At 33.9% G+C, this 16,204-nt stretch overlaps 1 protein-coding gene across 1 annotated transcript in view; it reads left to right on the plus strand.

Moving 5' to 3' along the window:
- The first annotated feature begins 2,308 nt into the window (after nucleotides 1-2,308).
- LOC147064560 (leupaxin-like) overlaps nucleotides 2,309-16,204 on the plus strand; it is a 146,678-nt gene continuing 132,782 nt past the window's right edge. Inside the window, exon 1 of the mRNA XM_085958458.1 lies at nucleotides 2,309-2,473. Within this exon, the coding sequence (XP_085814584.1) occupies nucleotides 2,461-2,473 (13 nt within the window). The 5' untranslated portion in view covers nucleotides 2,309-2,460. The remainder of the gene's footprint in view (nucleotides 2,474-16,204) is intronic.

Below are 16,204 nucleotides of genomic sequence, written 5' to 3' on the forward strand. Positions count from 1 at the left end.
AAATATTTTTTTCTCACTACATTATTGTCTGAATATTCACAATAAAGTAACCTTATTCCAGAAAACTGATGAAATTTCAAAGAGCTTGAAAAACATTATTATTATTGTTACCCTGATTATCATTTTTACGAAATTTACTACACAGTTCATTTTCCACGTCTTAGGATGAACTATAAAAACTGAAATGCAATAGAAAATATTTATGTTACAAGAAATATAATAGACAAGGTTGCTCATTATCAATCTTAGAGCTTGTCCAGATGACGCGTGTCTTGCCGCGAATGTGTGTGGACGGCTCAATGAGGTCACATGTACTTGGAATGCACGCTATGACGCGAATGAATGCAGTTTTTATGTGCGAGTCAAATCGCATCATCTGGACAAGGTCTTAAGCTTCTTGCTTTCTGAATTGTTTCTTCCAAAGAAGTCTTCCTTTACTCTTTGTTTCATAGGTGCATGTACCGTTTGTATATAAATAAATATAGGTACCTACCTAGTCCATATTTTTTGATTTCTTTTCAACTTGAACAACTCATTACCCCAGTTCTTACTTTATTGGCTATTATTTTTGAGTTGATTGAATTTGAAGATTGAATCTAAAATATTGTGTGATGTTGGTAGATATGCCAGGGTATTGAATGGTGGTAGCAAATATTTAAAATAATTAATAAAAATATGACAATATCTACTGAGCGGAGATGAAAACTTCACCCATTTGTTATAATACTGTTCACAACAATTCAAGAGTGTTATTTCTTTTCCTAGAAGTGAAATTAAATATGGGTGCATTATTGCGTTTTGTGCAGAGCGTTGGCGCGAAGCTCGGAGCAGTGGAGCAATGGGGGATTACCCGGAACACCGAAAAATTGCAGTGCTCCACTGCTGTGTTTTTTATTATTATTGCTGACTGGACCGGACTGCTCCAACCCTCTGGTTTTGTGGATAGAAAAATCTTAAATCTAGTCTAGGTCTCGAGTTAGATCAATATACATCTGTCCACAAACAGTGAGGTAGCTAGAAATAATGCAATAATCAAGCAAGACCTCCTCGGTATTCATCTTTTCTGCCCAAAATTAATGTCAATTTTACCATTGTTTCCAAAAAAAATTTGGATTTCCATATGATTTATTTTCAATCTGTATTTTTTGTGATAAGACAGAAAAAATTCATTAACAACTATCGGACTAAGATATAGAGTCCTTAGGCTGGCTGGATTGCAACGCTTTGTATACTCCCGCGTTGAGGTAGCTACAGTGACGTCCCGTGAGGGTAGGCAGATTGAGCGTCGCTTGGGGGCGGCAGTTATTCGAAGGGCGGAAAATCGAGGAGAATCATTTGGTTTATAGAGAAATATGATACTTATACAGAAATAGCTAAAATTATTTTGTTTCGTTGTACAATAATAGCATAGTAAAAATGGTATGAAAATAATAACTCTGTGTAGATAAATGGTACAAACCAAATGTGATAGAAATGTCAGCCAAATAAGGCCTCAGATTCTGGTGATTTGGGAGTCTAACATAATTACCGATATTATATTTATTCGCATTTTACATCTCAATTTAATTTTGTATGTTTTAGTGGTACCTATATATTTTGTTAGTAATGTATTGATACAACTCATTTCTTAGATATTGGAGTCTTGAAAGGATGATAAAAAATATGGGGCGGCATTTTGTCTAGGGACATCACTGTCTAAATCTAATTTTATATGTTTTAATGGTATATATTTTGTTAGTAATGTATCCATACAACATAATATTTCTTAGATATTGGAGTCATGAAAGGATCATAAAAAATACTGTATAAAAAAAATGAGGCGGCATTTTGTCTAGGGACATCATTGGGTAGCTAGGCCACCGTTCACACAAAAATTATGTGTTTTAATAACAAACTACACGGGACCATGCACAGCTGCTTCTGATGAAACTAAATAATTTAGATATTCTGGAAATTTGCTTGTTTGTCAATGCACTTAAACATGTGTTTTTACCACGACAGAATAAAAAAACACAAGTTTTCGTACCTACAAATCATTTTAATTATTTTTATAAGATGTTTTTAAACAATGCTTATTTGTCTTCAGATAGAATGATGTGTGTCTGTATGGTTGGTCTGGTTAGAATTTACTCTAAACATTTATTTTTTGCAGGAATGTGATAATACTGTAAGTATATTATATTTTTAAATACGACTAAAATTTTTGTTTAGTTTTTACTAATATTTTATTATAACATTTAATTATAAAAGTATGTAATACCTATATACGTAAAATTAGTCTATGCCTATTTCCTATATTATTGTTGTTGATGGCTGTGGCTGTGTGTGTGAAAAGTGCGAACGTGGTTTGTTTGGCAGCGCCTCCTGTCACATTTGTTTATTGCAAATAATTATGACGTATTCCCGTACTAAATTCCTGTGACATTTCGTATGAAAGTGATAATTTGATTTTAACGCACAATGGATGATCTGGGTACGTATGCAATGATTTAATGTTTTAATGTGCATGTTTGACATTTGATTTTGAGAAATGTCACAATTTACATGTTTTTTTAGTGTTCATCTGATCCAATAATCGTGGGATGATTACGCTTTCGTGACAAAATAGCGGCCTGATATCTATTTCGGTCGATCTATTTATAAATGAGAAATAAATATGACGCATTTACTGTAAATGCTAATTGCATAATCACTAAAATCTCATCATGTTGTTATTTTAACCCAACTGTTGTAGTGTATTTTAGGCAAGATTTAAGTAATACAATTTACACACTTAAACTGAGTACTTATAATATCATTTTTTTGGTCACCCACTCTCCACGGTGAAGTTTTTCTGACTATCTATAATTCTATATGCTATAATGGATAAAAAAAACCAGGGAAATCTCTGAAAAGATTGTAATCTACATAGATAACAGCTGGAGTGATACATTACATTAATAATGTTATCAATATTGCATAGTTTAATCAAGCACTTTCAGCACATTATAATGTAAACAGAAATATAGCGAAAAACACTTTAGTAGAAACAAATTTTATTTGTCACACTATTGAAACCATGCCAACATTTTTGGGTGGCCCCTTTATTTTGTTTGAATGAACTAAATTAAAAGATTTCAATAGTATTTAGTATTTCTATTTATAATCTATAAGCAGTGGAATTATTGATACATATTATGTGTTGGAAATAAGCTCATCAGCTGTTATTTTCTAGTTATTAGCTAATCTATTGAACAGTAATATTTTTTGGTATTTTAATTGCCTCTTCTGATTGCCAATTTTTAATAATACCATTGTACATACAGCAAAGGTTGACAATGTAATGATAGTTGAACATCTAAATGTAAATAATTATTGTAAGTATATAGGTATTATCTAATTAGTACCCAATGTGAAATGGAATACAAATATTAGTTAGATAATAAATTATAGCACATCGAATCACAATAATTTGTTTTTGATTCAATTCCTATTATCAAATCTCAAAAATACTAACATTAACAATGACAAAAGGTTTATTTTTATAGTCTTGTGGTGGAAACAAATTTGTAGAACTGAATTGGTAGTGATTTCATAGATAGTTTACTGTACATAAAGCTGCAAGGGGTATACTATGGTGTTGTGCAGTGGCGAAGGGTGCCTATCGAAGGTAGGTAGGTGTGATAGATAACTGAAAAAAAGTCCTAGGACAGCCATATTTTTACAGTAAGTACTGGAGTTAATTTTTTTTTCATCTTCAGTATTTAACTGAACAAAAAATATTGTATTATTTTACCGTTTTATAATATTTATTAAAGAAAAGTAATACCCAACTGCAATTCAAACTCGGGCTAGAAAATTGTGCTATCACGGCAGTCAGGTGTTAAGACTGTTAGACTGTTTCGGCGTCGGTCCGGCGCGATGAAATAAAATGAATGTATATTTTTACAAAAGTTACATCATTGTATGGGAGGGCCCATTAGGTTTAAATACCTACAACCTCAGGTCACGTGATAGTATGACACTAGTTTTGACTTTATGTGTGTGTTTTTTACAATATGTGTATAGTCATACGTATGTGTTGTTTGCGTGAAATGTAACAAATTACTTGGAGCTTCGTTGGATTGTGTCAGTGACGTTGGTGTTGTAGCTGCATACGTATTAGTGCCAATACCTACATGTCTGTGTAGTTAAGCAAGCCGGCAGTCAATTTATAATAAGTATATACCTACACACAGACAGATGTCGTTGGCAAATTATATCATCTTTGTAGAATATAAAATAATGAAGTTATTTTACAATATGTTAATCGGCAATTAAAAATTATTTTTCTTAATAAGGTAGGCTTTAAAGTTTAAATGATAGCTTAGTATGAAGCCTTCACCGCTGGTATTTTGTAATTTTAATAAGTTTATTTAATTTATCAAAATGTCTAATAAGAAAAGTTACTTCACTAGAAAATAAAATATTTTAGGGAAACTTTCTAAAACTTTTATTCCTTATAATTATTAGAAATGTGAATTAGGTAATTAAGTATCTATTATATTTAAACTAGATCTCCATATTCCATACATAGTAATCAATATCAATATCATGATTGTAGAAAAGATATTCTTCATTTCCATAGTTACTTGATGAATATTATATTATAATTAAAATCTGTCCACCCACATTGTTAGTTGACTCATCATCAGTCAGTGGGTAGACTTATTCTTGATTTTTTCTCACCTATAAATTAAAATACATTTTCAAAATTCAAAATACAAATCATAAACTGATCCACCTGCTAGCCAGTTTTCCTTAATAATACTTTATTTAGAAATAGATGCTAATTAATTACCCAATGAAATAATATATTATAATAACCTATTTTTTTATTTAACATATCATCATCATCATCATCATCAGCCGGGGTCAATCCACTGCTGGATGAAGGCCTCCCCAAGCTTTCTCCAACTCTCTCGGTGCTGTGTCGTTCGCTGCCACGTATTTCCGCCGAACTTTACCAGTTCGTCAATCCAGCGGCTTTTAGGGTGACCCTGTGGCCGTTTCGTGCCCCTTGGGTACCACTGGATGACGGCATTTGTCCAGCGGCCGTCCTTTCGGCGAGCAATGTGCCCCGCCCATCTCCATTTCAGCTGTTTGGCAACGTCTATTACATCGCGTACTCTTGTCTGCTTCCTAACCCATTCGTTTCTCTTACGGTCCTTTCGCGTGATGCCCAACATACACCTCTCCATGCCTCGCTGTGTGGCTCTTAGCCTTTGGACATCTCACGTGTTGAGGGTCCACGTCTCGCAGCCATACGTGAGCACGGGTAGCACACATTGGTTGAATACCCTACGCTTAAGACATAATGGTAGGTCACTCTTGAAGATACTATTCAGACGTCCGAAAGCACTCCATCCCAGCTTTGTTCTTCGAGCAATTTCATCGTGCATGCTTATGTCTATGGACACCTGCTGTCCGAGATATACGTAGTCGCTGACTTGCTCGAGTTGGGTGCCAGAAATACAGATACTCGCAGGGTCCGAAAAACAGTTCCTCATCACTTTTGTCTTTGAGACATTTATCTTTAGACCGACCGTTTGACTGACATCCGCGAGTTCTTGCATTCTACCTTGGAGGTCTTTCGGGTCTTGTGAGAGTATAACAATATCATCTGCAAAGCGCAGGTGACTGAGGTGTTCCCCATTTATTGGAACACCTTTTTCCTCCCAATCAAGTTTCCTAAATAAGTCCTCAAGAGTAGCGGTGAATAGTTTAGGTGAAATGGTATCACCTTGCCGGACACCTTTGTTAATGGGGAATTTACACGACCGTTTGTGGAGTTTCACGCATGCTGTGGCATCACTGTATATACTGTTCAATATGTTTATGTAGCGTCTGGAAATTCCCTGGTTGCTAAGGGCGTCTATAATTGAGAATTTTTTGATGGAATCAAACGCCTTTTCATACATATAAGACACAAAATTTGAGAATATAACATTCTATATATATTGAATATACATAATTTGATTAGATCTTAGATCTCACCTACACACTAGAAAAAAATAACGCAATTCGATAAGCATGTCATGTAACAACTACTAGCTAAAATCGTCGTAATTAACTAAGATGCCCGTAGCTTAATTGGAAAAGCATAGTGGCGCGAAGCCAGCAGATACAGGTTCAGGTCCCGTCGGATGTCGTATTTTTTCTAATGATTTTTTCTAGTGTGTATAGAAATAATATATTAATGTATCTGTTGAAAGGGTCGAGTGTGCATAGCTGACATATATATTTTATAAATTATAACGTAGAATATAAAACTTGAATGACAAAAACATCAATTCTTACAACAGACATCAAGTACATATTTCAATAATATCACTACACAACAACACATAAATGACGGTTTTTCTTCTGTACAATCTTTAGTGTCCTCATAGTTTAAATAGCTACCTATTGTAAAGTGAATTACCACCTCTGCTCTTTACAGAACATGATTGTCACCAAGTAGTTGTGGTTATATTAATATTTTTTTTTTATTATTAGGACTCATTATTAGGAATTCGTACAATCAATTGGGTTCTTGTTGTGAATCTAACACCCATTGAAAAAGCAACACATTTTGTTTTTTGTCAGACACAGCTACAAAAAACTGCACCTTTTGAAGAGAACACATACATCATCTCCATGAAATTTATCCCCCTAACAAACTGACAGTCATAAAATTAGGTTTAATAAGTTAGATGCCAGATTAAAATATGTTCTTTGGGAAAATGACTTAAAAAAAGCCTCTAAAAGATTAAAAGATTGTTGGAAGCCCATAGGGCGAGATATTCAAGGCGATAAAAATGGGCCATGTGTAATAATTACAGAAATATAGCACAGTACAAAGACCCAATTTTACCTAGACCTACCCAGGTCCTAAATTGGTCTCTTATATACATATTTACCTAATATTAAAATAATCTCATTAACAGCAAATCAGCTCTTACGAACCGGAGCGTTCGATAATTTTACGAAAATATTAATCTAGTTATCTAATTTTATGTGTATTTTATAAAAATAAGTGTGTTAGATTTTTTTTTTGTTTTATGGCCTATTTAGCTCTGACAGCCAAATTATTATTTCCACGAGACGGAGCAATACTATTGGGGATCTTATGAACCGGAACGGCGCTCCGGTGCGTTCCAGTCCATTTCAAGCCCTGCCGCAAAGGTGCATGCGCCGTTTGTAAATTAATAGATAATAATATTATGCTATTCTAAGATGTCGTCTATACATGACGTGTCACGATTTTAGGTATTTTTCCCCCCACTCCCCCACAGTCATATTATTTCGTCCTCCATTCGTTAAAAAAGAAATTCCTTGAAAATGATCGATTTCGGTATAATGTAGAAAAAATGATTTTATATTTTGTTGGTATTGTGATGTCACATTTTCTATAACCCCTTCGTCACAAATCATCACATTATATTAGATCCCTTCAGGGCGTGACGTCACAATATCGAGGGTATATTGACAGAAAGCATTATCTCATTAAAACAAGTTCTGAGATAATCGCAAAAAGGACTTTAATTTTTTTTTCAAAGCGTCTCCCACATAGATTTTTTTATGATTTAAAAACATTTTTTCTACATTATAAAGACTAACCTTTATAGTAAACACAACGTACGACATGTTACAAGTCCTGTATTTTGTATACACAGAACGCATTAGGTCATTATCATGCTTTCTATCAGAATAAAAAAATAACAATATGATTTAATAATGTGTCTATTTTCTCACCATTATATCCTATACCTTTGTGCGTTTTACCAGGACGTAGAGCGTAAAATTGTATACATTTTGGCATTTAAAACAGAAAAACAGCAAAAACTGAAATAATGCGTTCTGTCAGTATACCCTCGATATATGGATGACCCCTAAATATATCATAATCAGAGTGGCAAGGACGAAGAAAAAAATGCGTGTGTTTGTATTCAAGTAAGCTTATTCCTGAAACCCTGGTAGTTATGACTGTTGACGAAATGATTTGTCATATTGTTTCCTGCACTAAGTAAGTAATTGGTGTTTCTGGCCATTCTGTATTTTATTAGTGTAGCGATTTGTTAACGACTCTCGTAGCTTAGCGGATGTTGGAAGTGGAACAATAGTTTTAACCTTCGTGATTAGGATTTAAAATAGCCACGCGACGCGACGTGCTGATTGCTGAACTGGTGAAACTAAATTGACACTGAAGAGAAAATTATTATTGTTTTGTAGTGTTCCTCCGGATATCGCATGATTCGTGTGGTGATTAGGGTTGCCAACCGTCCTGGAATAGAAGTCACCCGTTCAAAATCCCAGTTAGAACATATTCAGGACGCAATAGGTCCTGGAAGTTTAAGGAAAACCACCGAAATAGTTCTTTCTGTCTTGATGAAGGTGGATTTACAAGCTACATAAAATACTAGGGGCGGCAGGTTATATAAAAGTATGGTGAAGCAGGCAAGTATGGGGAAAAAGTATGGTGAGGCAGGCTGGTAATCAATTTACGGCAAGATTTCCACAATTATATCATACGATTACGTTATAATGACCAAAGTAAATCCTCCGTGATGGTCTGCATTTTTTTATCGGGTCGCTATTTCTCGTAAGATGTCGGCTGTTGTTGGCCTGCTTCGTTCAGTTGTATGAGAAAGCCGATTCCTTGCCCCTCTTTATATTTAATACCTCTATGATAAAATATATCTCAATTATATTGTCACAAATTTACAAATGATCTATGTGTAGACTTTACAGTGAAGTGTGAGAAAAAATATAATGAAAATACGAGGGTGGGTCAATAATTCCTTAGAAAAAAGCATTAAAACAGTTTTTATTTTTGTATTTTTTTTTATTTCTCAACATAATCTCCTTGGAGCTCAATACACTTGGTTAGACGTTTCTCAATTTTTTTTAAACCGTCAGAAAAATAAGTTTTCGGAAGGTCCTCAAAATAAGCATTTGTCCGATCGATGACTTCTTCATTTGAAAAAAAACGTTGTCCACTTAGCCATTTTTTTAAGTTTGGGAAAAGGAAAAAGTCACTGGGGGCTAAATCTGGCGAATACGGTGGGTGGTCGACCAATTCGAACTTCAATTCTTCAATTTTAGCCATTGATGGTAAACATGTGTGAACACGGGCATTGTCCTGATGAAAGAGGATTTTTTTCCTGTTTAAATGAGGCCGTTTTTCTTCAATTTCGTTTTTTAGCTGGTCCAATAAAGATGCATAATAATCCCCTGTTATTGTTTTTCCTTTTTCCAAATAGTCAACGAAAATAATTCCACGTACATCCCAAAATACAGTAGCCATAACCTTACCAGCTGATTTTACGGTTTTCGCCTTCTTTGGACATGGTTCGCCTTTCGCAATCCACTGCTTTGACTGTTCTTTCGTCTCGGGAGTATAGTGGTGTATCCATGTTTCATCTACAGTCACAAAGCGACGAAAAAATTCATCCGGATTGCGTTGCATGAGCGACAACAGGGCTTTAGAGGCCACCACCCTATTGCGTTTATTGTCGACTGTGAGCAAACGCGGCACCCATCTTGCAGAAACTTTTTTCATGCCCAATTTGTCATGTAAAATAGAAATGACGCTACCTTTTGAGATCCTTGTAACCTCAATTATCTCACTCAACTTTAATCTTTGGTCACTTAACACCATATCGTGGATTTTATTGATCATTTCTGGTGTAGTCACCTCTACAGGACGTCCTGAGCGTGGTTCATCCTTTGTTGATGTACGACCACGTTTAAATTCATTTAACCAGTTATAAATAGTTGCAAGTGAAGGAGCAGATATGCCGTGAACTAAATCCAACTCATTTTTTATTTCCTTTGCTGTTAACCCTTTTATATTAAAATGTTTAATAACAGCTCTAAACTCAATTTTCTCCATTTTTGTAAACAAGCAAATTTTTTTTTTAAATGTACGAAAATAAAAAACAACAACCCGACCAATCTGATTGAAACTTCGCAGCATACTGAATCGGTAGTGCCGCTGCATGAAAACAAACCGCTTACAGTACTAGTCGCGCCACCTGTCGGCTTTTCTAAGGACTTATTGACCCACCCTCGTAATTCTAACCTTTTTCAAAATTATTTTCGAGAATAGATGAAACTAGTTTCTACCATAATTGTCTAGTGTTTGCGTACATTTCAAATTTATTACGCAATCTGTATATTTTTTTCATATATCTTTGGACATAAAAAAAGTTTCATCGAATATAATAGACCTTTGTTGTGGAGTGGTTTTTGGGTGGAAGAATATCACGAATATGATATAACATTGTATAATGTATACTTATTTCAATTTACATTTGGGGCACTTGTCCCGGAATTATCTCAGGAATAGTTGGCAACCCTAGTATTAGCTAGGGATCGTAACACGGAGAGAATTTTCGGGATGTGTCCCGTGTCCAGTTGTCCTGCCGTCCAGTTGGCTGTGCAGAATTTTCGTTTCTGGGAGAACATAATGAACTATTTGTTTTATCCCGGGTTTTTCGCGATATGATAAAACTGCCGCCCATCTCATTTATTCGCTTTCTCGGCGAAGATATTATGACGTATCTAATACGCATGATTGAAATGAACTGTTACATCCCATTTTTAAAACCTAGCAAAAATGACACTACCACTGACCATTTAAAACTGTAGTAACTGTTTCAAAAATAATATACGACAGTTATCCAAAAAGAGCATTTAGGGATGTCATTAAAGTATCTATGCTTTTGACCGATACTTCGATATTTAGGTACATTTTTATAATTTTTATATCGATATACCTATTATATAGACAGTTTTGACAGTTTAGAGGTTTAGATGGTTGACTTATTGCAACAATTAACCGCCTCAATACATACATATGATAAACTACCATCGATAGCCGCCTTGTGTATAGAATAACTTTCTAGGACCGGTTTCATCCACTTCAATGGGAAATTGTCAACTACTGATACAAAATATACAATACTATAGCTATTAGTAATACGTTCTGCTTTATGTTAGTATAATACATTTTATAACTTTGAACTTTTACTGATACGCCTCTTTGCCTGATCACCTCGTATAAAATTAGATCAAAATGATATTCATTTATATTAATATATGTAGTAATAATTATTAAATACATAGATAATATTGTAAACAAAATTATTTTTAGAATATTATTACATCATTTTCATCACAGAGCCGGAGTGAAAAGTTATGAAGCGTATACTCTGCTACATATAGTGTTTTATTTTAATTATTACAGTCAATATTAAAAAAAAATATCTATGTCGATTATACGGAAAGATACATTGGTACCTACATAGTTTTAAATAATGCATATTAACGTAGGCGGCATATTGAATAATAATATTTATATTTAAATTAGTATTTAATTATGTATTGAATACAATTAATATTCTATCTGGCTTAAATACAAATAATTTAGGCATAGGTACTATGTAAAAATTCTACAGTGGTACCATGGGTAGGTACGTCAAAAGCCATTCGAAATGTTTGTTAGCATTGAAAAAGGCATAGAAGCAAAGTGTACTAATGCACATGCGAATGTGGAATGGTTTACGTATACTTACATTGTTTCGTCTAATATTATGTTTCTACTTGCGTTTTTCGATTAGTGTGTTTTTAAGTATTTTTTATCATATTATTAACTCTTAAAAACAGAATGCATTAACAATAATATAATTACCTTTGATGCGTCACTACAAGACAAATGGTAAGTCATAATAATCCTTAATAATATAATAACTTTGTAAGACGGATTAGGGCAACGGACATCTTGCACATGGCGGTCGACCATTAACGGTGTCACTGCGGTGGCCATGAGCCGAAGACCTTGCACACCTCTGGCATCGATTCAGAAAATCAGAATCGATCGATATGATTGGCATCTTAGGAGATATAACTATCAGTGACGCGTCGCTTGCGGAGAATGGATGAGATGTCGACATTTTAAATGTCAGATCTCGGATAACTAAAAAATATATCAATAAAATACAACAGTTCATTATATTTTTTATTATTATTACAATTATATTTTACAAACTAGCAGTTCCTACTTGTAAAACGGAATTCTTTCAATTAGCATTTACTTACAGACTAAACAGAAATGTAAATAATGCGGTTCGTATTATAAATTAATGTGGAGATTTATAGGGCACCAGAATTTTGATGCCGGTGTCAATAACGAATGACTTCAATTTATTAGCTAAGTAAGTTTCCTTAAATAATATTATGGTGCAGCTTATATCACTCCAAACCTTTGTACATTCAATTTATATATTAGTTATTCAAACAAAATTTTACTTTTTTAAAAATACTTTTTTTTCAGAAAAACGTGTAAGCCGGGGTCGCACATACAAACTCATCTCGACTGCGACAGGTCGAATTTTTCGATGTGTTTTTGTCGCATATAACGTCGGTGCGACATTTTTGATAGAAAAAAACATCGGCTTGTCCTATGTAACAAATTTCACTTGATATGGACTGCAAGTAGAATAGCAAAATGTTGAAAACGGTTGCTGCTTTTCCCAGTCGTCACTAACGTCACTGTTCCGGTATGGTCCTGCTTGTGTGTGCGGAATATAGAAAGAGAGAGAGACCAATTTCCGGTCCAGACAATTTTGTATGTGCGACCTGGATAAGAAAGAAATGAGAGATTTTTATTGTCTTTGCCAACATTTTTTTAAAATGGAAACTGATGTTCTTGTTTCTGGACCCCTCATTTGTACTTATTTTCCATAATTATTTAGACTATTTAGAGCACGGGTTCTCAACCCACGAGTCGCCGATTAAACGGCAAACTCTAACGCATATTGAATTAATAATTATATTGGTTTTGTTTAAAATTCAGCGCTCGAAATGGCATATTTTACGAACCGGAGCGCTCATTATTTTATGAAAATGTTAATATAGTTATCTAATTGCTTGTGTATTTTATAAAAATAAACGCGTCATACCGGGTCCACATTGGAAACAAGTTGCTGGCAACCTCATTTAATTTCGATTAAAATAATTTTTGGTCAAAAATTTTTTGATAATTATCGTGAAATTTAATAAAATTATCAGTGTGGACAAACTTTTACATTTTTACATTAAATGGCAAATCTAGCTCACTGTTAATTTAAAATGTACACGAGACGGAGCGATAATTTTGGGGATTTTATGAACCGGAACGGCGCTCCGGTGCGTTCCGGTCCATTTCGAGCCCTGTTAAAATTCATGTATATTTAAATTTGTATTATTATCCAAGAATTATTCCTCAAGAAACTAGAAAAAATATAATGTTTGACAGTAAATAAACAGAAACTAAACATATGTTGGCAAATTTAAAAGTAGAAGAAAGTCAATCGCTTTATTAAAAATATTTATGGTATTGTGGCACAAAAACAATTGAGAACTCATGATTTAGAATATAGATGTTGGATAGTGTTATGGTGCGTTACAATTTCTACACCACTAATATCGTGGCCATGTTGGATTTATTTATTGAACCGACCCTAATTCATATTCTCATCTTGCCAGGTGATGCCCATATTGTTTTATAAAATATATCACTGCGAAGAATATTATGCAACTCCACCAAAATAGTATGTAAAGTAAAACAACTCTACACCTTCCTATATTTGACGTCCGGAAGTCCTAGTCAAAAATGTACGCAGTAAAACCTCACCCAAAACCGAAAAAATAATTATTACGTGTTTAGATCAATTTTGATTGTTACATATTCATAAACATAGCGCAATAAATAATTAAAATACAGTGCCTAAAATTTGAGCAATTTATCATGGGTTATTTTTTTATTAATTTTACTGGTTGTCAGTTTCCTGTAGATTAAATAAATATAATATATACATTACAGAATTGACCATGTTCACATATGTATTATATATATTTCTTCTTTCGCAATTCCATAACCCATATTAAAGTGGCGCGTATCACCATCTGGAGCTTTAGCAAATTCCGGTCGAGCTTTCAATTCATGATATTGACGCGTAAGTCAAGCTAGGAATGAAGAATACATAATAAATAAAATTAATGAAACGACCATCGGATGACGCGAGCGAGCGCTTTAGTTATCTGTGTTGGCTCATTCCCGACAAGTCAATGGTTTTTATCAGCTGTCTAAAAATGATGGGGTAGGTATATTGAATAATGATAAATGGTTTCTTTATTAATTCTATTGATAGATAACTGATACCAGTTACTTTAGTACCAGTCTCGGGTAGATTGGATTGATTTTAATTGGGATAACAAAGTCAAAGTCTTGTCATTTCCAAAAAATATCAATGCGGCACTCATTAGGAAACTACATAGATTACTATGGCAATACTATTGTCGTAAAATATATAGGATTCTGCGTAGTATTTATTTATAATCATAATATACTCAATACAATATGAGGATTATTTTATCTATAAAGGGGCGGGCTTCGAACGGTTATTTTTTTCATTTCAGTTTCGTTCCAGTTCAAGTAAAAATATATATATATATATATATAGGCTCGGTTTCGGTTTTCGTTACGAAAAAAATAACGGTTTTTCCGGTTTTCGGTTCAGCTCCGAGTGATTAATTTTTAAATGTTTTTATTTGTATTAATAACATATTTTCTACCATACTTAAGAACATTTTATGGTACTTGTATGATGGCCTGGCGCCACGCTCCTAAACCTCTGATTTTGTGCACCGCACGGCAGTAGCCATATTTAAAAAAAATATATATATTATGAGAATTATGTCGAGATGCGTTTTCATGAATTTTCGGTTGGGATCCGGTTGTCGTTTCGACCAAATTAACGGTTTTTCCGGTTTTCGGTTCAGTTCCGGTTTGAAGCCCTGGTATAAAATAACCGCTTTCATTTCTTATTTCCAGCTAAAGCACAAAACTTACACATCTTTTATTATTTCGTTCGATAGACACGTCATAAACTCTGCAGCGATTTTCTTTGACGCAAATGACGCAACCGATGCGTCAGAAGATTTAAAAGAGGCCCGCAAACAATTCAAACCAGTCATACAATTATTAAATTATACCACAATCTACAAAGGTGCGTAAGTACGCGGACGTGAAATTCGTCTCATCCTGCCTCTTCAGTGGAAGTTTACATTAAAATTTTGATTTAAAGTTCCTTTATTGTTGTAATTCACTGACTTGCGTTATATTTGTGTTTTATAAGTCATAAAAGATATTAAGCTAAATACTAAATACGTATGTATTGTCATTTGTGAAAAAGTGCGATTAAACCATGTTTGTATAATTTATACAAAAGAAAAATAATACATCTTTCCAATGGGTGAATTTATATTTTGACTTCCACGATGGCCGCGCGGCAAGCGTCGGCCTATAGCGTCGTGGGTCCCAGGTTCGAATCTTGGGTCTGGCAAGTGTACATATTGTTTTTCAATTTGTGTATGAGTCATAGGATGAACCTAATAGGTTGAGCAACTGGCTTACATCCATCAGTGGCGAAGGGTGGAGGTAGGCTGTTAAGATTCGCTATAAATAGTGCACACTAAGCTATGTTAGTCATATGTATTTGTTTTTATTGAATTAAGACTACAATTTACAGATGGTGTTAGTTAGTTTTTAAAAATCAATTAAACTCTGCCTAAACGAAACCATAATAGATTTGGTCTAATTTGGGCAATACGACAAAATTGTGCACAATTTTTCACTCATAGTTATTTGTTTTCGTTGGATTAAAACTACATATTACACATATTGTTGGTTCATTTTTTTAATTCATTAAGTCCTGCGTAAATCAAACTATAATAAATAAAAAATATTATTCTATCTATAAAATGCTCAAAGTTATGTATGATTTAATTGCATAATTTTAGATATTTTATAGATAGACGTGTATTTTTTGACTATTATCTATTATGGCTTGGTTTTTCAGGGTTTAATTGATTTTTTTAAATCTAACCAACATTATCTGTAAATTGTAGTCTTATTTCAATGAAAACAAATATGTATGTCTGAAAAAGTTTAATGTGCACTATTTATGGCGGATCTTAACAGCCTACCTCCACCCTTCGCCACTGACATCCATTTCTTGCAAAAAACCAAAATCTGTTGATACAAACCTCCACTATGAGGAGGCCGATACGATCTTATTAGGATCGGACATGGTCGGATATTGTTTTTTTATCGCGGGGTTTTTTAAATCAGTCAGTGCGCCTGGCCTCCACGTCACGG

This window comes from Rhyacophila brunnea, unplaced genomic scaffold (genome assembly GCF_057557595.1).
Source record: "Rhyacophila brunnea isolate RB1 unplaced genomic scaffold, BYU_Rbru_1.0 scaffold_7, whole genome shotgun sequence".
Classification (NCBI taxonomy): domain Eukaryota; kingdom Metazoa; phylum Arthropoda; class Insecta; order Trichoptera; family Rhyacophilidae; genus Rhyacophila; species Rhyacophila brunnea.